General features: G+C 39.3%; 1 protein-coding gene across 3 annotated transcripts in view; it reads right to left on the reverse strand.

The window, feature by feature from the left end:
* Positions 1–27,129, reverse strand: part of cdc14ab (cell division cycle 14Ab) — a 48,424-nt gene that overhangs the window by 14,259 nt on the left and 7,036 nt on the right. For all 3 annotated transcript variants that reach the window (XR_002596728.2, XM_022215634.2, XM_022215633.2), the window contains exons 4-10: positions 18,734–18,826; positions 16,462–16,541; positions 11,091–11,157; positions 8,849–8,911; positions 8,211–8,298; positions 7,039–7,269; positions 6,036–6,174 (exon numbers count right to left, since the gene is read on the reverse strand). Coding sequence is in view for 2 of the 3 variants with exons in the window: in XM_022215634.2 (XP_022071326.1) it covers positions 6,036–6,174; positions 7,039–7,269; positions 8,211–8,298; positions 8,849–8,911; positions 11,091–11,157; positions 16,462–16,541; positions 18,734–18,826 (761 nt within the window). In the remaining variant the exon portion in view is untranslated. The remainder of the gene's footprint in view (positions 1–6,035; positions 6,175–7,038; positions 7,270–8,210; positions 8,299–8,848; positions 8,912–11,090; positions 11,158–16,461; positions 16,542–18,733; positions 18,827–27,129) is intronic.

The raw sequence follows: 27,129 nt of genomic DNA on the forward strand, positions 1-27,129 counted from the left end.
TGTACTTCAAGGGATATTTTGAAAATTTCTTGCTTAACATATAGCACTTCTGCAGAGTTGCAGCCAGAAGTACACATACACCTGTGACTAAACCTTCCAGATACAGGTGTATATTGCTGTTGAATTAGGTGAATCGCTTTAAAGGTCGTTACTTATGCAATCACTTATTTCACATTTTATTGTTTTTAAATTAACTGTGTAGGAGACCTACGAAGCTTGCACTCGTTCATATAAAAGGGGCACCAGCTCTTTAGAGGAATTAATTAATTAACATTAATTAAAAATTTATTAATTTAAATTTTGATCAGTCTTATATCTTAAAGGCTTGAATTCTCGATTAAATTGACCACATTCTTGCACAAAGAAACACACAAGGCTTTAATTTGGTCTAAAATGAAACATTTATTGACTATTCTATTAAAATGATGACCAGTGAAATCCTATGTACAGTGCCTATATAAAGTGTGTGCATGTGCATGCATGACTGTGTGTGTGTGTGTGTGTGTCGGTGGAATGTGTGTTGGTGTGTGGAAATATGGTGAGGAAGAGCCAAATAACTAACCTGACAAGGTAAACGGTAATTTGGATTAAAGTCAATGATTTGTAACGGAATAAACGGATTAAATGAATTAATTAATCAAGTGGTTAGTCACATCAACCAGATCAGGCAGAGCAATCTCAGCTGGTCTTACGGTCAGAACCGTCTGTCGGAGTCTCCTCCGGGCTGGGACGTTGCGGCCTGTGACGCTTCACAACGCACCTGGACTTGCTGGTTCGGAGCGATGTGTCGTCGTTATGGCGACGTTTGGACGTCCTGCCGTTGGTGGATCGGTTGAAAGAGATCTGATCCAGCAGATCTCCAGTGTTGACAGCTGAATGGAGCCCGGTTGATGAAGAGTCACTTGATTTAAAATGATGGCTCTCAGGCTTTGGCCAAGAAAAACGGATGTTTGATGAAAGCCGGAAAAATTAGAAAAAGGTAAAGTGGTTCTTAATCAGTTCTTAGGACTAAACGAATAAAATTCGGCTTTGGATCGTGAGCAAATGTCTAGCTTTAAGTTACAAAAAGTAAAAGAAGATAAAATAGTTAAACTTTGGGACAAAGAACTTCAGAAGATAGAAAAAACAAAAGAAAGATGCGTCTTTTAGATAAGAATAGGAAGATGCCTCTCAGCTCTCAGCATCTCAGGAGGGAGACAGGAAAAGAGAGAAAGAGGTGGGGGCTACAGCCGAATTTAAGGGTCAGAAGCCCCTGGGGGCGGAGAAAGGAACTTTTGGCGCGAGTTCTGCCTAGCAACAAGGATTCCCCCCCGTTTCACAGAGGAGCGACTAAAATATCAGGAATCTGTTAAAAATATAGTCTTAACCCTTTAAGCTGCAGTCAATTCCAGCCATTTTCAGTACAAAAAAAAAATCGCTAATATTCTCTTTGTAAATAAAAATATGACAAGAAATACAGGGAATATTGGATGTGCATCGCAAGGTGCATTTCCTCGAAAATGACCTATTCGTGGATTTTATACCGACTTCAAGACATGTTTTGGACAAAATATTTTACTGGATTGTTTTGTCTGGATGTCCAAGGTTGGATTATGGCCGTTTTTTGTGGAATATTTTCATCCGTGTGTAATAATGAACCCAGAAATGTGAGTCGCGCTGTGTACGTTAAAGCCGTGTATAGAGAACGGATGGATGGATATTCGTTGTTTGTCGGACAAATGTGTTTATATTACCCGCTGTGGTAATCACATCTGAAAGTGGTTTATACCGGAGGATTCATGAGACTCTAAGCTTTCCATCAGCGTAGAGTGTATAATCGTGTTTGCAGTTTCAGACATTTAGCAAATTGCTTATGCAGATCTCAAAGTGTACTGCGGGCAGGACACTGAAGCGCAATGGGTTAAGCGCGCAAAACACGATGTCTATTCCTTCACCATACTTCAGTTGTGTGAAAGAGAAACGTGTAGAATTATGTGAATTATTCCATTCATAACTATATGTTTATGTTTAGGACATTAAACTATATATGTCACAGTGAAAATATAATAAGTCAGACATTTGTTGATGAATAAAACAACTGTCATCCTTTCAACCTGAATAGGAAGAGAGAAAAGGGAGAAATCACATTAAACCTCAAAAATCAATAATTCTGGTTCTATAAGACATAGGATGGTCAATTTTGGATATGTGATAGGTGAAGGGTTTTCTGTCACTTTGGTAAACCTGAAAATTCAAAATACATATCAGAAATATGAGTTTTGAAAAGGTTCTCTGTTTCTCAAGGAAAGTGTCTCTTTGTTCTCGGCTCCCATATGTTCTTCTCCAGCAAAGTCATAAAGTTTTACGACTGTTATCTGATCTGGTGGAATGTGGAGATGTTTCCTGCGAGAGTCTCTTAGAGCTGGGAAGAGATTTTAGCATGAAAGTTCATTAAACAAAACATCCATAGCATAAAAGTGAAAGTCATTGTCTTTCAAAAACAAAAAGTTATTCCAGGTTTTTAAATGTTCAGCAGGGACTCCATCTTCCTGTGGATGAAACCACACAGAAATACATATGTCCCAATCTTCCTCTAGTAATGGGTGTTGGTCAGTGCTGGAGAGAGCGAGAGCTTATTTGAGTTTGTCTTAGGCCTTTGCTAAATTCTTACAACTGGCATAACTTTGGAGAAGTAAGTTTTCACATTGACATGAAGGAGTCTTTTTCATAAATCCTAAAAAAAAAAATGAATAAATTGACCGCCATTCGATGCTGAAAAGAAATAAAATACTTTTTATAGTTGCTATATGTTGGGGGGACAATGGATGATTGATTCTATTCCACAGAATGAATGAGCCATTGTCCACCATTGTTTGTTGTTTTGCCTTTATTAAACAACACATTATCAACAGTAAGTCCCTTATGTCTCTGTGTTTCTGGTTGTAACTATGGCAGTTTTTGACCCATCAATTTGTTTTGATTCACTATTTGCTCTTTAAAATATTATAGACCGTGAAAGGAATCCAAGAACTCCATCATCCAAAGAGATTCAGTCTTTTGTCATATGAACACAGAAAAATAAGAATCTGACACACTGGAGAAAAATGGATATTTTCTGAATTCAGATAATCAGGTAATCATGATTAATCTACTCGGGGCTTCGGGTTTTGGTTTAAAGCTGCAGAGGGCAGATTGATCCAATGGGACAGATCAGTATCAACTACACAAAAACCCAGCTCCTTTCCACTGCATTTTTTAAAACCTGCAGCTAAAGACAAAATATTCAGTCATGATCACAGTCAGTACAGTCAGCTGCCCCTAGAAACCATGCTAATGAGAGGAACTGCTTACCTGCTCTGTAGTAACTTGGTAACTTAAAAATCTTTTAATCTGCTGAAGTTCAATGATCAGATAACTCTGCAGCCTGACTTGATTTTAACTGTATCTCTGGTTATGAAACATTGAGATGATGTAGGCTCGTTGCTTGCTCTAGTACAGGTGGGACACGATAAACAATCCAAGAATTTAAAGGAATTTTTCAATGAGTCGGAAAATTTATTAGACATAGACATTAGATACAGTAGTCAGACTGGACTCCTATCAGATGACCCTTCAGCTAAACCCAACTTCTCTAGACTTCTACTTCTGTTCTGTGTACTAGTTAGATTCTACGTTACAGCAGATAAGAGTGGATCATAAATTTAACACTTGATATATGCGCAACTGATTACAGCTGTTATTCACTTGTAAAGTATAAAAGAAAAACAAACCACTAAATGACCCTGTGCGTTACATCCGTTTCCATGTAGCCTGGAGAAAAAGCTTGAGAGCCCTGGTTCAAGTCTGGAGAGCCAAGAAAAACAAAGGTAGTCTCCAGGAGACACAAAGTGCTACGACATGGAAACAGAGATAACTGAGCAAGTCTGCAACATGAACGACAACACCATGGTCCTGCAGCTGAGCTCCTGGCTGCACCAAAAGTGCTTTCTGAACATGTGAAGCGAGTAAACTCTGCTCAAGTTTTAAGTTCAACTTCCCCTTGTTCTAAAAGCAAGACCATGTGTGTCACAAATCACCCCTTTGTTTGGAAGTGAACTGCTCTGCTGAGTGACTGCAATTTTGCAAAGTGCTATAGTGATTGTCAGAGCTCATTTCTCCCCTCCCACAGGTTCACAAAATACATCACTTTAATCTTAAAAAGCTAACTGTTGAGTCATTAAATTCATTACCAACACTGCCCTTAATGAGGATGAACTACAAGCTGTCTCCAGCTGGAACACATCCAGTTGTAGCACTATGCCATCGGAGGGGAATTCCAACGATAATGTTTCACCAAAAAATTAGTCATTATAAAACTGAATTTGGCATTTGCAAATGAAAAAGAATTACACAATTACAGTCTTTAAAAATAGAACTCACTAAAATTTAAACCATAGACATAATGCTAATTTCTGACACTTATCTTCAGCATTATAGGATTGTTGACCATAATGTTGTGCAACATATAGTAAATAAGGAGTGATTTTAGACAAATCCTATGTAACTTTTGCCTAACTGCTGCCAACGTGGCCACAAATGGCAATCACAAGTTGTTAAATGCTAATTTACTCATGGTGTTTGTCGTGGGTCAGCAGTGCCTGTAGAGCATGTGTAGGTAAAATAACGTCCATACATTCATGAATGAGCTGTTGCCTTCCTCAAAAGTTGCATAGTGTCACATTTAAGTTAGAAAATCGAATCCATGGTTGTTTTATATTTACTCAGTTTCATTCAGAGCTCTTTGAGCTCTCAGGGAAAACACCTAATGCTGCTCATTTAGAAAATGAAAGTGTTCACAGGAAAGCTTGTTCTTCCTGCAGCTTGATTTTATCTTAAACTTTCACTTCATTGTTCTCAAGCAGTATTTTGTCATGTGGCCAAATAAAACATGTAGAAGAAGGAGAACACACACTGCAGTACATAAAACAAACTCAAGCATAACAATAAAACCATCTGACTAATATTGTGCAACGCTGATCGGTCAAGAGCATTTTTTGTTGTGTTATTGCTGCCTCGGGTGGTTTTCTAGCTCTTAAAACATATTTAGCATATTGCTCATATGTAAGGGAGTATTTTTTCTAGAAATAATGTTTGATAAAGTGTAAGTCCTCCTATATTTACAGACAAGATAATTACATGTTGACTACATCAGATAGTTTTGGAATGAAGAGCACCAGAGGAGCATAGTGTTCTGCAGTGTATCACTATAGGTTGTTCTGTTGCTTTCATTTGGCTAGGTTTTCAGTGTGTTTACAGTGAGTCTTTCAGAGTTAATCAGTCCTCAAAGTAGTATCTGAATAGTTCGGTTTAACCTGCGGGAATTTCTGATGGTTCTTGTAATGTGTATTAAATCAGTACTTGATGGGTAAAATTAGTTCATAATGTTTCCTGACATCTAAATGCTGTAATAATGAAAATTCTCTTCTCCTTGGATGAATGACATTGAAAATAAAATTTTCCATCAAAAACGGATGTTGGAAAAGAGAGGCCTTATAATCAGGATCATCTTATACTTCATTAATTTCTCTTTTCCTTGAGGAATATAAACTATTTCAATCACATGTCTGTACAAAAAGATTGTATGCTACACTGAATGCACAATTTTTATGAAAAAACATTTCTTGTTCACAAGTGTATTGAAGTTTCAGGGCAAGTAATAGAATAATTCATAATTTTGATAATTACAAAACAACTATCACAACTTTAATAAACTTCGAATTTCTTATTTGTTGCTTTTAAGTGTACATATTATAGTTTTACATAAACTGTACGCTGGTGTCCACACACCAGGGGGCGCTGCACAGGTGGGTTAAAAACAGAACTTCAAATAATCAATTTAACTGAAATTTTGTTTTCTCATTTTTATCTCATCTAAATACCATCTGTGTCCATTTTCACAGAAGTTCCCAAAGTGTGTAATATGAGCATGTATTTCTTTCTAAAAGCTGAAGGCACCACAAGAGTAAAACTGAGAAAGTCCTGCGGTGCCGGCGACACCGAGCGGCAATAACACTCACTCTTCCAGGAAGTGCTGTTGTGGTCCAATCACAGAACCCGGTCTGCAAATCCTGATCCAGGCAATGGCCTCGGCTGCCGTGAAGCGGTAATGTTTCATCAGGTAACAGCCAATCAGAGAGCCTGTTCTGCCCAGACCAGCTGACAGACAGAGACAGAGGTGACACAGTGAGTCAGCAAAGCAGCATCCTACAGTAAACTTGATAGTCTAGAGTCTACTGAGGGTTTCCTCATGTTTATTTGGATCAGGAGCATTGAGCAGAGCTGCAGATAAGCACTGAGACTCGCTTCTTAAAATATGAACACAGTTTAATCTCTGCTATTGACACGCCACAGCTGAGTCTTCTAGACGAGTCCCACATCTGATCAAATCCTGAATTAGCATCTACCACAGCTTTCCTACAGCTACAACTCTATAAACCAGTCTTAACCAGGGACATTATGGTCAAATTTTTAGGACCTGATCCCAATTTGCGTCCTTTAATACTGGCTATGTCTGATATCAAGTCTGATCAAATTAATGTTCTAGACTTCAATGTTATGATTAAGGTCTATCAGACAAGCTGCAGTTTCAGCTGTAGCTTTCAATAGACAAAGGCCAACTTTAATTTTAACCATTTTTAACTACATTTAAGCTACTGACCCATCACCATAGTTCAAGCTAAAGTTTTCGGCAATGAAAATGAAGTCAGGAAACATTCAAAAGCAGTAGCTTTTTTTCTGTTTTTCCCAAGCTGAAAATAGTTCTTTCTGGCTCAGAATGCAGATGTATCTAAATCCAAACATCTTAAGTGTTTGTGCAGTTCCATAAGAGGTCTGCATGTCTGTCCTCACTCTGCAATCATCTTAATCAGCAAATACAAGCTCTATGTTGGAGTTGATTACCTCCTGCCAGATAGACAGAGGGGAAGAGGGACATTATATAGAACACACAAGAGAGCAAAAAGACATGAGATGTGACAGGCACAACCAGAGAGAGTTAACCTGAGGAAAGGTAGTCCTTACCTTTGCAGTGAACGGCTACAGCACCCTCAGTGCTCTCACAGATGTGTAGGAAGCGACGTGTGATGATGTCATTGGGCGTGCTGCCATCAATAAAGAAGAGGTCATAATGGTCGAAGCCAGCGTCAGTGAAGCGTTTGGCATCGTAGATCTTCTTGTTCAGACGGATGATGGTGGTCACGTTCTGCTTCCTGAAGTACGGGAAATAAGCCTCAGGGGCATGCAGAGGGTAACCTGCAAGGGTGGAACAAACAGGGGTGTTAAATACAAAATGTACCCCTTTTGTTTGCCTAATGCAGAGTTGAGATTGTTACCGCCCAGAAAAACTCCGTTTTCTGGAAGGTATTGTTTTCAGCTGCATGGTCTTGCTTGCGTGTTTGCGTGTTTGTCTGTAACAATTTGGTGTCCGCGCGATAACTCGATAAAATATTGATGTAGCCTCACCATATTTGGTACACAGGTGTACCATAATAAGACACAGGTCAAGTTCGCATTTGGTAACCTTGACCTCATTTTCAAGGTCACAGGGGTCATCTTTGTCGCCGGGTGGTCCAAGTTTGGTAAAACTTTTTTTTTCTCAGCATCCAACAGTACCAGCTTTTCTCAACTTTTCATCAAATCTACATTTTGACTACAGTGAAAGAAAACCGCTGAGCAAACGTTTCTACAGAGCATCGCCTTATTCCATTTTGCATCATTCTATTCCAGCTCACCTAATCATCTCAGTTGAAGTCATTATTTTCTACTTTCACAAAGCTTCAACATTTTCAGTCAAAAGTGGGGCTTTCAGCTCCAAGTCATATTCTGCAAGGTTTGTGGGAAGCAATTTTTAAGGGATTACCAAATAACTTGTATGTGATAGAACTATAAGTACAATCTAGTGGAGATGATTATTTAGTGATTTTTTTATCAGTATTCTTGCAGGTTCACTACTAAATAGATAATACAACTTCAAATTAAACATTTTAAAATTCAATTGTGTTTTTAATGTTTTAGATTTTCAAGGAGATAAATAAATGCAGTATTAAGGGAGTAAATGCAAATTGTAAACAGTTTAAGAGTAACGCTACAGTTGCCAGCCTGTCAGTGAGATAACACATTAACTATAAAACTAAGGCATGCTAGAATAAGAGCTTTGTCAGTGCAGCTGACAGACAGCTGACTTGCTTACTTACCATTCTCTATTTTAGTTTTAGGATGAGGTCCACTGAAGGCAAGAAATTTCCCTGGGACGATCCAGTTCAAGTCTCCATTCTCCACCCGCTATCACCAGAAACCCAGGGAAAAGAAGAAAAAGAAAAAAGCAAACATCACAGCAAAGTTTTAAAAGATATTGACAGGAGGGGCTGGAAAGTGGTTTGTATTGTTTTACTGCATTTTTATTTCTATTATCTGTGAAGCATTTTGTGTTGCACTGCATCTGTATGTAAAGTGGTCGATACGTAGAATCTGTTTGAATTAAATCAGTAGCTCTGTTAAACTGATACAACTTCGGCCATCCTGAAGGGGGAGCCACAGTCATAATTTCTAAATACTGTCACAACATGGGAGAATACATTAAACTTTACTGCGATCCTTTACTGTTGCTGAATGAATAAACTGTTCAAAATCTGTTTTCATCAGTTTTTTCTGATTGTTGTGTTGTCAGAGTTCCTTACAGTAAGCTGAGAGGATCTCTTCACAGGTTTTCCGCCTTTTACCAAAAAAAAATCATTTATGACTGTCACTTAATGAAGAAGAAACTGTGGGGTTTTGTATCTGTGAACGTGTTACAGTGACTGGTTTAAGTGGTCTTAGTGGTGCTGGTTTTTACCTCATAGTGTTCATACTCATCTACATCAAAGGTCTCAAAGTCAAAGAACCCATGCTGTAGAGCCTGAAACACACAATTACACAGACAGTAAACAGATTATTTAAACAACAAAGAAATTGTTTTCACTTATTAAAATATTGAGGATTTTTTTCTTTTCAGAGGAGAGAAGGACGAGAAACGCAAGAGAGAGCAGGAGCGTGACACAACAAAGGCCCCTGGTCAGGATTCATACCAGGGATCCACCACTTTTTTTTTTTTTCATTCACTTTATTTTTTTTTGGATCCACCACTTTGGACATACATGCCAGATGACATATCTAACCACCAAGCCATTGAGTCACCTTGTTTACATGGATTTTATTCAGTATTGTATTTCCATATAATAAACAGACAAAATCATATTTAGATTTATCAGAACCTAAGAATCCATATAGGAATGAGCAATACAGCACTAGGAACTAGCAATACAAGCAACAAGAACAATGCACATGGTGTGTCCACAGGAGCATTTTTTCCTCACATGGAAACACACTGCATCTCGCCCACTTGGTGGGTGTACACAGGTGCACACAGACCTACACAGAATATTAAATCAGTAACATTAATTTCACTTTGATTTGACCAAAAATGAAAGCGATATCCTGGATTATGGGACAGTGTTAGACCTAAATGCACTTCAATACAATATCATGTTTAAATACATGAAGTTGTAAGTTTAACAACTCTACTGTGCAGCTGTTAGAAATAAGCAGCTGCATTGATCGCTAAAATAAACACCTTTTGCATGTTTAACAGCTTTCAACCAGCATTCCTGTCTTGTGTCATTTCCAGTAGCAGCGGTTTATACCGTCATACCTTTTCTATTCCTCATCGTTTTCCATCAAAACAACCTGATGACTGAAGCAGCTGAACATGATCGGTTCATTTTGTGCAGAGAAGAACATTAAACACCCACTTTTATGTGAACAGAGTCTGAATCTGAAAGCCTGAGTGGACAAAGAAAGTTAATAACCACTGCCGTGATATCTGTTATCTATGACTAAGGCTTTAGTTTTAGTCAAGCTGACTTACACAAAGTAAGCACAGCTATGTAGTTCAGCCCTCTGGTGTCTGGGTATTTATCGTAACTGTGATAGATACTAGCATGGAATTTCTGATGTATGTGATATATGTATTAGTTTGGACATACGCAGACTTTGATGATGAAGATCAATGTATTAAAGAAAATACTCAGGTCTGTGTGAACACCCTTGGTGACTTTTCACAGTTGCTAAATTTTGATTGCAAATTCTCACACGCACGTGCGCGCACACACCCTTCTTTTGCTATCTGTGTAGGTGTTGCTTACTGACATAATGGATTCTAAGTTCCTTAACCTAACAGTAAGTATTACCATTGAATGCTTAACCTAAGGCTTACATTAATCTCATCCTAAACATAATTCAAACTTTTACCCCAAAATCAAGAGTTTATCCTGAAAAAAGCTCTCTCTCCACGGTGGGGACAAAAAAAAAAAGGCATGCGGAATAATAAACAGAAACGTGCACACGCACATGCACTCACACGCTGCTGTCACTCTCCTACAGTACAACAGCTCCTTGTCCTGTTCAACACACTGAGCTGTTATGTAACAGGAATCTGCTAAAATAACTGGAGACTCCCTGATACAGTCAGCAGCTTGCTTCATCTGGAGTCACAAATATTTATGACTTCATACTTTTTACAGCTAGCCCTACAGGTCAGATTGGGCCAGGTTGGGTGAGTAAGGTGCATGGAGCAACAGTTTAGAGCCACATTTGACTGCTTCTGTCACCTGTGTTGTGTGAATAGATACATTGTCCTGGAGCTACAGCAGCCAGCGCCAAGCTTTCCGCTCCTTTTTTATTTGACCACTTCAAACATTTGAGTTTTTGTGGATAGTTATATAAGGCTTTATAGTATAGAGTTATGCTCCATAATAAAAGTTACGTGCCTTGTTTCCGAGTGAAATTAAGACCTTTTGAAGTACTGTCGTATCTGTTTAAGTACCAAAACCTGGTATTAAAACAGGCCCCAGCATGGAATGATTGAAAAATTGAAGGGAAATAAGCTCCATCTTCATTAATTCTGGCATGAGCATTGGCTAAATTAAAAAGATCTTTTTTGTCTGTGCAGCATAAACAGATTCAGGTTATGTGCACACATGATCAAGACATATACCAAGCCTTCACACCAGAGAAGCTTAAACTGTCAAATATTATACCTTCCTGATGCCTTGCAGACAGTCCAGCACTGTGAGGTTATATGTGCAATTTCCAAAGGAAGCATCCCTGAAAAAAAAAGACAGAAAAAACAAAGTAGGTCAGCCAACACTTACAGTTCAGGATGATGGAGCTTAATAATTCATTAAAATATAAACACATTTGTGTGCAACAAAAATTCTGATTCAGCAGAACCAGAAATATCAGGGTTTTTTGTGCTATACTTTTTTTCTTCTGTTTAAAAGTCTTCTGCCAGCATGATTCACAATGATCCTCTGGGACGGAGACGAGTTAGTGGTACGTGAGAAGTCATGTGATCTAAACAGTAACTGCCACAACTCTACAATGGTGCTTGAAAGTTTATGAACACCCTAACATTTTCTTCATTTCTGTATAAATATGACCTAAAACATCAGTTTTACTCTAAGAAATGCTCACTGTAAGGGCTTCAGGAACAGTTCTACTGGATGAGGGTCAGGAACTTGACTGACCATTCTAAAACCATTCACTTTATTGGACTTCAATCATTGTTTGGTAGAACAACTTTTCAATTCAATTCAACTTTATTTATATAGTACCAATTACAATGCAAATAGTCTAACGATGCTTTACAGAACTCATATGCCTGAACTTATGCTCCAGAGGTCATTGTCTTCCAGCATAATACACTTACTCTTAAGATTCAGTTTACAGACAAATGACACCCTTGCTTAAGAATTTGCTGGTGTGATTCACGATTCACAGTTCACTGTTCCATCCATTGCTTGACAGTCAGAGCTCTTCACTCACATTTGCAGCTAAAAATAAACATGTGCAAACTGTGAAATAGACAGGGTGTCCCAAAAAATCTGACATCATTTCATCACCTAATAATTTTTTAAAAACTTGTTTGTTCTTTTTCCTCAAAAAAATGACATGGATTGGACGTGTTAATGATTGAGACAACGCGCTATTGTAATGGCTCCCACGCTCACCTGACCTAACATCGTGCGATTTCTTTCTGTGGGGTTACATGAAAGGACTGGTCTATATCCATCCACTTCCTACATACAGCACCCTCCATAATTATTGGCAACCCTGGTTAAGATGTGTTGAAAGTCTTAAAATAAATTCAATTTTTATTGCAGAAGCATACTTTCACACTGAAAATTGCTGAAAAATGTATTATAGGAGAAGATTAGGTGCTGTTTTGTTGGCAAAAGGGGGTTGTACAAAGCATTAAAATCAGTCGGGCTAATAACTGTAGCACACATGATTTGATGTAAAAGAATTAATTCTTAATGTGTGATTTTTTCCCCCCATGAATAAATTGCACTTGAATTAAAGGTTGGACTTTCCTCTTTTTTCCCCATTATTTAGAAAAAAACTGAATTTATTAGAAGCTAAAGAACACATGTTAACCAGGGGTGCCAATAATTATGGAGGGCGCTGTATGAAGAGGAACTCAAGAACAGAAACACTGACGCTCTGGAGAATGTTACACACAACCTGCTGCAGCGAGTGTGGGAGGAACTCGACTATCGGCTTGACGTGTGCCACATCACACGTAGCACACACATCGAACATTTGTAACAACTTTGAAACATTACATAAAAACCATCCCTCAGAATTTTTCATTTGAAATTTGTAGATTAAAACATTTTATTCCCCAAATAAATCCTATTAATTATCATTTCTCCTGACCATGTAGTCACTCTGACATGGACATCTCAAATGACGTCAATTTTTTTGGGACTCCGTGTATTTAGAAGCATGTATGCAAATAAAATGCACTAAAAATTTCAACACAAATAGCCTCTTGTTCCACAAAAAGACTGTAAACAGAACCAACAAAGTCATTGTATTGAACCAATAACACTATATTCGTGTACGAGAGCATGTCTACAAGTTTTTTAGCCTCACCTGGAAAGGCATAATTCCCTTTATGGGGCATGACTATATACTATAAAGCCTAACACTGACCACAAAAACTCAAACGTTAGAAGCAATCATGTAAAAAAGAAGACGAAAGCTTTGAGCTGGCTGCTGTTGCTCCAGGACAATGTATCTGTCCGCACAGATAGAATACATAGAATACAATCCTTTCGATCAATGATGATGAGCCGTTCGGCCCAGATGCAGCAAAAAAAATGCCCAAATCACAAACGCCCCTCCACCATGTTTCACAGATGGGATTAGGTTCCCATGTTGAAAAGGAGTGTTTCTCTTTTTCCAAACAATGCATCTCATTTCAACCAAAAAGTTCTAGTTTGGCCTCATCTGCCCACAAAAGCTTTGCTACTAGGCTTCTGGGTTGCTCACATGATCTTTATGGATAGCAATGCTCTTCTTGCAGAGAAATGGCTTTCTTCCTGCAGCCCTGCCATACATGCCATCACGGTTCAGGACTCTCCTAATGCATGACTCATGGACATTTAAACACTAGACAAAGTGAGGAGTGGCCTTCAGCTGCTTAAAGGATATCTGATGATGTTTTATTTCACATCTATGGAGAAAATTGAAAAATTACAAAGAATCCACAAATTTTCAAGCACCACATTTAAACGTAACAATTTTTTCTGCGTGCGTATGTGTGTGTTGTAGAGCTCTTCTAAAGGAGAACTAGTCATGGACCTGCTGCTGATTCTGGACCTGCTGCAGGTGACAGTTAGAGCTCTGATTGTCAGCTGCAGCAGGTTCAGGATCAGCAGCAGTATTGTTGGTTGCATTCAGTCTTGACACATCACTTGCCATCAGGTGTCAGACGATGTTACTCTGCAGCTCCGTCACTAGTTGAGCTGCTCTACATAAAGTTAATGAAGGAATAAACTGTGGGGAATATAAAGCATCAAACAGCTTCTTCATAAACTACTGGAAAAAAAATAAAACCCTAGCTGTAGGTGCATACGCAGTAGCTAACCATTTTTATCAGCTAAAAATGTGTCCTTTTAAAAAGGGAAACTGTCCGGGTCTTGATTTGGAGAAAATTTATTGGGGGCTGTAGGGTTTCCCACCTGTGGATGTAAATGTCTAAATGCTCAGTTGCATAATCATAGCACAGAGACTCTCCCTAAGCTCATACATACATACATTTATATTGGTGAACAACCTGAGGACAGTAAACCTGAGGACAGTAAACATACAGCTGAACTGACCTTCTTCATCAAGATACCTCCCAATACCAGCAGTTACAAATCAGACCACATCTTCACAGACTGGCATACAAAACAAAACAGATGCTTGTCTGTGAGTCTAACCAAAATGTATACATTTTCTCTGGGGATGTTTTCTTTCTGTATAACAAGACTGTGGATATTCAAGAAGTTCTTTTCAAGCATCCTAAACTATTTAGAACTAATTTTATAATTTTTTTTTACAAAAATAATTATCGAAAATCACTTCAACAGAAGCAGACATTTATTTGTATAAGAATTTTTTCGTCCCGTTCATAACAGCATTTGCTATCCAAAATGGATCTCCAGCAGCTGTCTGGGATTTTCATGAATGATATGCTAGTGGCAGGTAATAGACTGACCCCTGTAGCGTCTGGATAGGGTACGCAAAGTCTAGACAACTGTACTTGGTGAGTTCAAACTTGTCATAATCCCAGATTCTTGTGAATGGGAGTAACATTTGCAATTTGGAACAGCAGCTCAGCTAGACTGAGACTGCAGTGAGACAATAATCTGGCTGTACTGCAGGCAGACAGACCGTAAATGCCTCTCTGCAGACACTCCCTCAGTGGGAGGGGCCTCTCCATTATGTCTAAGCCATCAGCAGCCATCCATTCAACGCCACACTCCGCTGTTACATAACCAATCAGTGTGTTGGTGACAACAAAAAGCCCCTTATTACACATGCACACACACGCGCACACACGCACACACACGCGCACACACACACACACACACACACACACACGATAAAACTACAAACTAAAGTTTCGGGTTCATGTTCTTCCTTCTATGTGCAGCTGCTGTAAAGAGGCAAGTCTTCTGATCAATTGATGTCATCCAGAGGTTCTTTTCTAAAACTAGAGAATTTCTGAAGTGACAGATGCTGCTACAGTCTCAGCTGCTGGAACAGGTTTGTCCTGCTGCCATTTTCAGCTCAAAGACAGTTTTTACAAACTTAACACAACACAGGCTTCTGGTTCACATGTAACCATTTTCATAATACCGCAGTAATCTGATGTCCTGTCTTGAGTGATTTGGCTGTTGTCAGCTGCTGCTACCATTTTTCTGTGCTAGTTGCTACTGTGTTTGATAGACAAAGGCTGAAGTTACTATTGTGACTCCTATCCAGATGCAGAATTTTCTATTACCATGTTTAGGATTTAATAACTTGAATATGTTGTCCAGCCATAACAGTCAACATTTATGCTGTCAACAGCTAAAACAAATCCACATCCTCTCAGCACCATCTGCTGTGCACATTATCTTTCAGAGATGGAAAACATTTATTGACTTATGTTTTATGGGGACACAGATGAGAAAAGAACCAAAAAGATGACAAGCTTATCAGATAGCCTGTTTTCAAACACTCAGCTAACATACTTTTCCAGCAGTATTACTGCACTAAAAGCATATCACAACAACCCACACCTCGATTCCAAGCCAGTACCAAAATTCAGAACATGATGATTGTACAAGGGCTGCACAGTAGCTCAGAGGTAAGCGCCGTTGCCTTGCAGCTTCAAAAACAAAAACATGCTGAGGTTAACTGGAAATTCTAAATTGTCTGCAGGTGTAAATGTGAGTGTACTTGTGTGCCTCTATGTGCAGCCCTGTGATAGACTGGCGACCTGTCCAGAGTGTCCTGGGACAGAGTCCAGCTCCCCCGCGACCCTAATGAGGATTAAGCGGTGTATAGATAATGGATGGATGGATGATTGTACTAAGAGAGTGAAGGTATCAGAGAACTGTGCAGGTACAGGTCAGCTAAGGAAACATTTTGTGTTTGATGATCAGAGACAAGTTACAGACAACCAAAAGCTAGAATATAAAGAGTACTTGGAACAAAATGAGGAACAAAATGATCTAAGCAGCTCAGTGAGAGGTAGTTCGAGCTGTGCACAGAATTGAAGGCGAGAGGATCTCAATTGTTACTTACAAAAGCATGTTGTCAAATTCTGAAATGTTAGCTACATCTCTTGTAGTAATGCTCCACACACAAGGTTCCCAAAGGCTAATTTTACCTTCTTTATGTTTAGCAATTGTTCATAATGAGAGCTGGGGGCTGATTATAACATTAACAGTTACCATCATGAGTGCGGTGAGAGTTGTTGGATTTCAGTGGTAATAGTACAAGATATGACATTTCTGGTGGTGTGGCTTCCCTACTGCGGTAACTCTGTTTCAGTCATAGTACACTTGTTGCAGTAAAGAGACTGACCTGAAGGGCAGATAGGAGGCGTTTGAACCTGAGATCAGAGCTCTGTATGCCTCTTCTGGAGTTTTCTTCAGGTAGATAACCTTAGAAAGAGAATGAGAAAGAGAAAGAGAAAGAGAGAGAGAGAAATAAAAATGGTTTGCCTGTTATTTTCACACTCCTATCTCTCCTTGATATTCCCTTTAATTTGTAAAAACAATAGCAACATCAAAGCTTACTTTGCTCCATTTTGAAGCCTGGTTAATCTCTTGTTATCTGAAAATTGTTGTTTTGGCATGAAAACCAGTATTTGTTCAGCCGAGCTAGTGTTGTGATTGTTCAGTGTGTCCAGAAGTCTGATTATATCAGAGTCTGATGCTCCTCTGTCCTCACAATCAACTTTTGTCTCAGCTGCTTCAACAACATCAAATGTTCAATGCACAAAACACAGCAGGAGTGTGTTTGTGTCAGTAACATCAGGTTAAGCTAGTCTGCAGGGCCTGTACAAATCTTATGTAGGGAATGTCCACATTTAGGGGTGATTCCAGTTTTATTTCCACCTTCAGTATTTCCATTAATGTGTCTGTTGTGTCTCTATGGACCATGCTAATGTGGCACTCTGCACCACTGTTGTAGAGACAGAATTAAAAAAAAAAAAAAAGGGTTGCAAACAACAGCGGAGCAAAAAGTACGATCTCCCCTCAGCTTTCAAAAAAGCAAACAAAAAACAAGTAACACATTTTTACATGAATCCTTTTAAATATTTATTTTCAGTCTGATTGTAAGAAAACAGACATTGGCTACTTGGAATAACTGTTTAGACAAACTGATTATTTCGGTACCTCCATTACTTTGTCATTTGAATTCATATCAATAATATAACCACTGCACAATGCAGTACAGTTCAACAGCAGCACAAACTCCATCCTCCAAAATGACTAGAAAGTTGAATCAACACTAATGAAAAACACTGTAAACTGAACAATAAAATGAAGATTTATTGCAGGGAAGTTGTATTAGTTTTACCTGAATACTAATAAAAATGATAATTAAAATGGTTAACTGTTTTCAACATAGAGCTGTTCACATGTACATGTTCTTCTGTTTTCTGATGACCGAATATGAACAAAACTGTGATTTTGTCCTCCATGACATAATTCTACAATTCTGCAATTTCTGTAAATTGAGCTGATGCTTTCATCCTAAGTAACATACATACACAAATAAACATGTTTACCAGCAGCCATTCTTAAACTGTTGCTATGAATCAAATCATTGTTTTAGAATTGTTGCTGTATCTGAGAAATTAACAGTACATCACAAAATGACTAAACTTCAATAAAATAAATGATCACATCCACAATAGGACAGACCATTTCCTCGGTTCTTCTTCCATTACCCACAGAACACAAACTGGATCCTGACAAGGATTATATTAAACCATATCTCAGCTTTTAGGGGATTACTCATCTTGTTTTATAGCATTTTTATTGTATAACTGTTTGTATCTTTCGTTGTATAACACTGAGCTGCTGTTTAACCCTCACACTCAGGACAGTTTTGGAAAAGCTTCTTTTAGGGAAGAAAAACACTCTTTTAGTCCGGAAAAAGGGCTCAAACAGAACAGACTTAAAGTGGAAGTAGTTGACTGCTGTGCTCGACACACAAACTGATACTACTTCATACTGTCAGTACGTCTGTTTAGCTGTTGTCTTGAGAAGCACTATTATGACACACCCTGAGTTTCAGGAAAAAAATACGGATGGTGCAACATGAAAAACAAAGCAACTGATTTAATTAGTATCCTATTATGATTATTTATTCCCCAAATCCAAGTAAGAAAAGAAGCATGTTTTATGTTTTGGAATTAAAGTTCTGGTGAGAAGTGTAAGAAATATAATCCTGTTCTGTGGATGTAGTGAGTCAGTGGGGGGCTTATTTTTAGGCCTACATTTGCCCACATTTAGTCAAACTGTCCACAAAAAAAGTATCTGAACTGACAATTGGCACTTCCTGTTTGTAATAATTCCACAGACAGAAAATTTTCCTTGGATTATTGTAGTGCAGAAGAAAATTTAAAACGATTGTCTGACAAGTCCGACATCATCTTTTTTCTGTGATTTTTTATTGGATTTCAAGGGTTTTGGAAGAGTTGTTCATGGTCTGAATTGATTCTGGAATGACATCAGGTGTCAGCTGTACAGACAGTAAATCTACCCTTAGGCTCTGGTAGGGCGGTCTCAGTTGGAAAAACTCTGATTTATGCACACTGATTAGGAGAAAGGAATATACTCACAGCATAAGCTCCAATCAGAACAGCAGCGTTGGATCTCTTCCTCTGATCGAAGCTGGTGTAGTGAACAATTCGTTTTCTGGTCAGAGTGAACGACTGCACAAAAGAAACACACATACACAGCAGTGTCAGAACACTATTCATTATGCTGATCATCAGTTTTTCCAATACAGCAAAATGAATCTCATTGGGCTTCGGACTGTTGGTTGGACAAAACAATATTTCTCAGATATTAACCTGAAACAGTGAAGGACATTTTCAGTGTTTTTAGATCAGCCTAATCACCAAACTAAACTGAACCAACTTGTGAAAACCATGTTGAAAATAACGTTCAGGTTCAGCCAAAGCTGTAACTACTGTAGAAGCAACAGCAGCGGTGTCAGAGAACAGTCAGCAGCAAATTTTTGCAGTGGGCTGTTGAACCATAGTTTTTGTTTTCTCATTAGAGACTGTATGATAACACCTGACTCATTCATCATTTAATGTGTGGAACATTCAAAATAGCAACAGATGTCCACATGTAGTTGCCTCATTCTGAGTACTTGTGTACATGATCCAACCCACCCTTGAAGCTACGTATGTATAAACTAGTGGTGGGACGCTATTTTTAAAAAAATTAATCTAATTAATTAGAGGCTTCGTAATTAATTAATCAGTCGTAATAATGGCATTTTTGTGAAATAGCAGTACTTGACGTAATAAGTAAAGTTTTTCAATTCATATAAATTTTGGTAGATGGATGAATCAATGAAGAGATATATGTGTTTATAGTTTAAAATTTATAAAATGGGATATATAGAAAAGAGTGATTTTGATTATTTAAAGTCTTGATGTAGTTTGGTTTTCCCACTGTATGGAATATAACATCAGCATAGGTAGTTAAAGGAGCTTCAAAAAGGTGAAAATTGATAGATTTGTTATGTTTTCATAGTTTCTGGGTCTGATAAATGCTGCAATTTTGATGGTTCTTTTTTAGGAATATATATATATATATATATATATATATATATATATATATACACACTGCTCAAAAAAAATTAAAGGAACACTTTGAAAATACATCATATTTCAATGGGGGGGGGGGGGGATGGAAATTAGCATTGATATGGACTGGATAATGTGTTAGGAATGAAAAGTGCCACATTGCTTGATGGGAATGAAAATTATCAACCCCCCAGGAGAGCTAAATTCAAGACACCCCAAAATCAAAGTGAAAAACTGATGTGGCAGGCTCGTCCATCTTGCTGAAATTCCTTGGCAGCAACTCAGAATGGTATTCAGTAGTTTGTATGGCCTCCATGTGCTTGTATGCATGACTGACGATGCCGGGACAAGCTCTGAATGAGACGACAGATGGTGTATTGGGGTATCTTGTCCCAGAATTGGACCAGGGCATCGCTGAGCTCCTGGACAGTCTGAGGAGCAACCCGATGGTGTTGGATGGAACAAAATATAATGGAGAATAATCTCAGGGAGTTTTATGCAACAATCAATGCTGTCTACGGCCCAAAACAAAGAAACTTCCATTCCGTGAGAGCTAAAAACGGCGGTCTTCTCTCATCTCCCGAGGATATTAAGAAGAGATGGGTTGAGCATTTTGAAGAACTTTTAAACCAACCCACGGTTGTTGATTGGAGTATACTTGACAAACTTGAGCAGCGCCCAATTATTGAAGAGCTTGACGAGTCAATCAAATTGGAAGAGGTCATGACTGCTATAAAAAACACCAAGCTTAAGAAGAGTCCCGGTCCGGATGGTATACTACCCGAGGTACTCGTTTATGGTGGATGCACTCTGATATCTTTTTTGCTCACCAGCTTTAATTTGTTTTGGAGATCAGATAAGCTGCCATCAGACCTCATCGATGCCATCATCTGCATCCTTTTTAAAAAAGGTGACCGCAGCGACTGCGGCACACTATCAGCGTTGCAGTACTATCAGCAAATATCTTGCCTACCACACTCCTCAGTGTGGTAGGCAAGATATTTGCTGATAGTACTGCAACGCCTTAAACGTCTAGCGGAACTGGTGTACCCCGAATCTCAGTCAGGCTACAGGGACGGCAGAGGTACAACTGATGGCATCTTCATTTTGCGTCAAGTGATGGAAAAATGCAGAGAGCAGCAGCAAAACCTGCACATCATCTTCATTGACTTCACCAAAGCCTTTGATTGCGTAAATCGAGAGCTTCTATTCAAGATCCTGGGAAAGCTTGGATGCCCTCCAAATTTTGTCAAAGTTATCAGGATGCTTTACTCTGATGTGCATGCTAGACTGTGCATTGATGGAGAACTTTCTAATCCAATTGACTACAACAGCGGTGTCAAGCAAGGGTGTAAGTTAGCTCCTACTCTGTTTGGGATGTATGCCGCCATCATGCTTTACCTTGCCTTCAAGGACGCAAATCCCTGTCACAGTATCAAGGTACGTTTCAGATACGACGGCAATTTATTTGATCTCAGGCGCTTGAAATCAAAGACCAAGATTTTCACCAAATACATACGAGAAGCCCAGTATGCAGACGATATTGCCATATTTACCAACGATGGCACCATACTTCAATGTCTGTTATCCGCATACAGCAACCTGTCACTGAAAATGGGTCTCACGATCAACATCAAGAAACCAGAAACCATGAGTGTCGGTGAACAGCTGGATTTCTATATTGATGATCACAAATTGAAGAGAGTAGACTGCTTCAAATATCTCGGTAGCTATGTCACAAAGCTCTGCAAGCTAGATGATGAGATAAAAGCACGGATTCAGGCTGCATCGTGTGCAATGGGGAGGCTCAAGGATAGGGTGTTTGATTGCAGAGATCTGATAGTTGAGACGAAACTTAAAGTATACAATCAGTGCATCATTCCGCTAATGTTGTACGGAAGTGAAACCTGGACTTTATATCGGCATCACATCAAGCTTTTAAGGACCATCCAGCAGTGGCATCTGAGATCAATTCTTAAGATCAGGTGGGATCACTTTATTACGAACGACGAGGTACTGGATCATGCAAAGTCCACGGACATTGAGATCATTCTTGTTAGAAACAGATTGCGTTGGATGGGTCATGTTGCACGTATGCCAGATGTGCGGCCCGTGAAGGCACTTCTCTTTGGAGTATTAGAAGAGGGTTCAAGGAGAGTTGGGTGCCCTCTTCTTAGATATAAGGACACCTTGAAGGACATCCTAAAGCGTGGAGCTGCTCTCGGAACATGGAGAGAAATCATAACTGATCGGCTAGCCTGGCGGAGACTCACATCTGACATCTGTGACAAAATAGAAATTGAGAGATAGAACAGGAATATAGACAGGAGGACCAAGCGTCACGATAGGGAAAGAAGGTGCAGATAGTAATTTTGGAATCCCCCTGGGACTGAACTTTTTTTGTCATTACAAGAATCTTTTTTACTCATCTGAAAAATTTTTTTTTGTGTAATACCCGTATCGGGTGATAGGCGTTACTATTATGTGCTTGTATGCATGACTGACGATGCCGGGACAAGCTCTGAATGAGACGACAGATGGTGTATTGGGGTATCTCGTCCCAGAACTGAACCAGGGCATCGCTGAGCTCCTGGACAGTCTGAGGAGCAACCCGATGGTGTTGGATGGAACAAAACATAATGTTCCAAAGGTGTTCTATTGGATTCAGGTCAGGTGAGCATGGGGGCCAGCTAATGGTATCAGTTCCTTCATCCTCCAGGAACTGCATGAGTTCTCTTACCACATAAGACTGGGCATTGTCGTGCACCAGAAGGAATCCAGGACCACTGCACCAATGTAGGGTCTGACAATGGGTCAAAGGATTTCATCCTGATACCTAATGGCAGTCAGAATGCCATTGTCCAGCCTGTAGAGGTCTGTGCATCCCTCCATGGATATGCCTCCCCACACCATCACTGACCCACCACCAAACCAGTCATGCTGAACAATGTTACAGGCAAGGCAAGGCAAGGCAAGGCAAATTTATTTATATAGCACATTTCAACAACGAGGCGATTCAAAGTGCTTTACAAAGACATTAAGAACAGAGGATGATGATTATTAACCCTCCTGTCGTGTTCACCTCCTGCCCCTTACTTTAGTGTTCCCGGTCAAAATTGACCGGTCTGTTTTAATAGCTTTTAAACTAGCACAAAAATCATTTTTCACCAGCAAACTTTTATTCAACATTCTTTAACTGTGAATAAGTGACATTTAACATGAATTTATGGAAATAGACATAAAACAACTGCATTAAAAATTACAATTATGAACGTGTACTGTAAAAAAATAAATGGAAAACCAAAGATGAAACTCAACATGAAGTTGTGTGTGTGTGTATGTGGGTGTGGGTGTGTGTGTGTACATGAATTCATGCACATGAGTGGCATGTGACACTCGGGTTAGAGTGGGCCTTGCAAATGTAGGCATCACATTTGCAGCATCTCAGGCTTGTTTATAATTCCCTCAGTGGACTCTGGTAAAAAGAGTTAGAAACTGGACTTGATGTCATCCACACGAGATGTTGCATAGCGAGTTGGCCCTGGCGTCATCTTTATGATATTTTCCACTCTTGCTCTACTTCCTCTGTCCTGGTGGACTGAAGACCAGAGCAAGTGTCCATTCTTGGACTGGAAAGTCTCCTCAGGTGTCTGATCTTCAGATGCCTCTCCCTCTCCATCGGCTGACTGGTCTGTCTCCTCAAAGTCTGGATCAAAATCCATGTTGTCTTCCTCTTCTGAGACATCCTCCTCGATCTCTGGCTCAATTTCAGTGCCATCTTCATCCTGTCCAAAAATCTGGACCAGAACCTCTTCGACAGAGAACCTCTTGGTCAGCCGCCTATTCATTGTGCTCAGAGTAAAAGGAGTGCAAGGCAGACATCAAGCTATACACACGTGGACAAAATTGTTGGTACCCCTCAGTTAAAGAAGGAAAAACCCACAATTCTCACTGAAATCACTTGAAACTCACAAAAGTAACAATAAATAAAAATTTATTGAAAATTAAATAATCAAAATCAGCCATCACTTTTCAATTGTTGATTAACATAATTATTTAAAAAAACAAACTAATGAAATAGGGCTGGACAAAAATGATGGTACCCATAACTTAATATTTTGTTGCACAACCTTTTGAGGCAATCACTGCAATTAAACGATTTCTGTATTTGTCAATGAGCGTTCTGCAGCTGTCAACAGGTATTTTGGCCCACTCCTCATGAGCAAACAGCTCCAGTTGTCTCAGGTTTGATGGGTGTCTTCTCCAAATGGCATGTTTCAGCTCCTTCCACATATGTTCAATGGGATTCAGATCTGGGCTCATAGAAGGCCACTTTAGAATAGTCCAACGCTTTTCTCTCAGCCATTCTTGGGTGTTTTTGGCTGTGTGTTTTGGATCGTTGTCCTGTTGGAAGACCCATGACCTGCGACTGAGACCAAGCTTTCTGACACTAGGCAGCACATTTCTCTCCAGAATGCCTTGATAGTCTTCAGATTTCATCGTACCTTGCACACTTTCAAGACACCCTGTGCCAGATGCAGCAAAGCAGCCCCAAAACATTACTGAGCCTCCTCCATGTTTCACCGTAGGGACAGTGTTCTTTTCTTCGTATGCTTGGTTTTTGAGTCTATGAACATAGAGTTGATGTGCCTTACCAAAAAGCTCCAGTTTGGTCTCATCTGTCCAAAGGACATTCTCCCAGAAGCTTTGTGGCTTGTCAACATGCATTTTTGCAAATTCCAGTCTGGCTTTTTTATGAGTTTTTTTCAGCAGTGGTGTCCTCCTTGGTCGTCTCCCATGAAGTCCACTTTGGCTCAAACGACGACGAATGGTGCGATCTGACACTGATGTACCTTGGCCTTGGAGTTCACCTTTAATTTCTTTGGAGGTTGCTCTGGGCTCTTTGGATACAATTCCAATGATCCGTCTCTTCAATTTGTCATCAATTTTCCTCTTGCGGCCACGTCCAGGGAGGTTGGCTACTGTCCCGTGGGTCTTGAACTTCTGAATAATATGAGCCACTGTTGTCACAGGAACTTCAAGCTGTTTAGAGATGGTCTTATAGCCTTTACCTTTAAGATGTTTGTCTATAATTTTTTTTCGGATGTCCTGGGACAATTCTCTCCTTCGCTTTCTGTTGTCCATGTTCAGTGTGGTACACACCTTTTCACCAAACAGCAGGGTGACTACTTGTCTCCCTTTAAATAGGCAGACTGACTGATTATGAGTTTGGAAACACCTGTGATGTCAATTAAATGACACACCTGAGTTAATCATGTCACTCTGGTCAAATAGTTTTCAATCTTTTATAGAGGTACCATCATTTTTGTCCAGGCCTGTTTCATTAGTTTGTTTTTTTAAATAATTATGTTAATCAACAATTCAAAAGTAATGGCTGTTTTTGATTATTTAATTTTCAATAAATTTTTATTTATTGTTACTTTTGTGAGTTTCAAGTGATTTCAGTGAGAATTGTGGGTTTTTCCTTCTTTAACTGAGGGGTACCAACAATTTTGTCCACGTGTGTATATATATGGGGTCTGTGTGAAGATGATACATTGATGCCAATGTTTTGATACACTGATTGATACATTGATTCGTCTAGAAGGTGTGGTTCACATGGGGGTTAGGCACAAAGGCGCAGGAAAGAGATGGGTTCACATAACAGACACCTGTCTAGTCTGTGTGAAGATTCGATACATTGCTTCGGTTCACGTGGGAGGAACGGCACATAAGCACGGGAAAGAGATGTGTACCCACAAAAGACATTGTTTGGTCTGAAGAGTGAGTGAGTGAGTGAGTGAGTGAGTGAGTGAATGAGTGAGTTGTTTATGGAAATATTTTCTGTCTGATGGATGAATGTATTCTGGTTACCCATTCATTTCTTATGGCGGTCACTTTTGACCGGGAACACAACAGGTGTAACAAGGTTGATTAAAACACTCAAAATTCAATGAAAGTGGTGAAAATCTTTTTTATATGTTTAATTGCATAGTATGGAGGATATCATGAGGCCTTGAGGCAATCAGATGTAAAACACAATTTTTATGAAGGTTTTAAGTTGTAAATCGGTCTGATTTGACCCGAACACGACAGGAGGGTTAGAAGAAAAACAAAAGAAAACATTTATGAAATCATTAAAAAAAAAAAGTCAGAACAGTAAAAAGATCAAAAACAGAAGTCAGAAAAAAACAAGGGCAATTATTAAAAGAAAAACAGAACAGTAAAAAGATCAAAAACAAGAGTCAGAAAACAAGGGCTGTTTAAAATAACTGTCATAAAATAAGAGTTAAAATAACTGTTAATCGTAACTGTCATCAAATAAGGTTTAAAATAATTTAAAATACTTTAATCAAAAGCAGCTGAGAACAGGTATGTCTTAAGAATGGATTTAAATGTGCTGAGAGTTTCAGCTGATCTACAGTTTTCTGGGAGTTTGTTCCATATATATGGGGCATAGAAGCTGAATGCAGCTTCTCCGTGTTTGGTTTTTACTCTAGGAACTGCTAGAAGATCTGATCCAGATGACCTGAGTGGTCTGGGTGGTTCATACTGAGTCAGGAGGTCTCTGATGTATTTTGGTCCGAGACCATTTAAAGCTTTGTAGACCAGCAGCAGGACTTTAAAATCTACCCTCTGAGTGACAGGAAGCCAGTGTAAGGACTTTAAAACTGGAGTGATATGATCTCTTTTCTTGGTTTTAGTGAGGACTCGGGCAGCAGAATTTTGAATCTGCTGCAGTTGTTTGAGTGTTTTTTTAGGTAGACCTGTAAAGATACTGTTACAGTAATCAAGCCGACTGAAAATAAATGCATGGACTAGCTTTTCCAGGTCCTGCTGAGACATCAGCCCTTTAATTCTTGAGATATTTTTTAAGTGATAGTAAGCTGACTTTGTAACTGCTTTAATGTGTTTTCCAAAGCTGAGTTCTGAGTCTATCACCACACCCAGATTTCTGGCCTGGTTTGCAGTTTTTAACTGTAAAGACTGAAGCTCTAGGCTCACCTTTAATCGCTCTTCCTTGGCTCCAAAAACCATTACCTCAGTTTTGTCTTTATTTAACTGAAGAAAGTTTTGACACAGCCACTCATTTATCTGTTCAATACACTTTCCCAGCACCTGTATAGGGCCATGGTCTCCTGGGGACATTGTAATGTAGATCTGCGTGTCATCTGCATAGCTATGGTAATTTACATTATTGTTTTCAATATGCCTGTTTACAGGCAGCATAACGTTCTCCACGGCTTCTCCAGACCCTTTCATGCCTGTCACATGCACTCAGGGTAAACCTGCTCTCATCTGTGAAAAGCACAGGGCACCAGTGGTGGACTTGCAAATTCCTGTGTTGCCAGCCAAGCTCCACGGTGCCGGTCAGCGAGCACAGCAGGCACTAGAGGACGCTGGGCCCTCAGACC

This window comes from Acanthochromis polyacanthus, chromosome 15 (assembly GCF_021347895.1).
Source record: "Acanthochromis polyacanthus isolate Apoly-LR-REF ecotype Palm Island chromosome 15, KAUST_Apoly_ChrSc, whole genome shotgun sequence".
NCBI classification, from domain to species: Eukaryota; Metazoa; Chordata; class Actinopteri; family Pomacentridae; genus Acanthochromis; species Acanthochromis polyacanthus.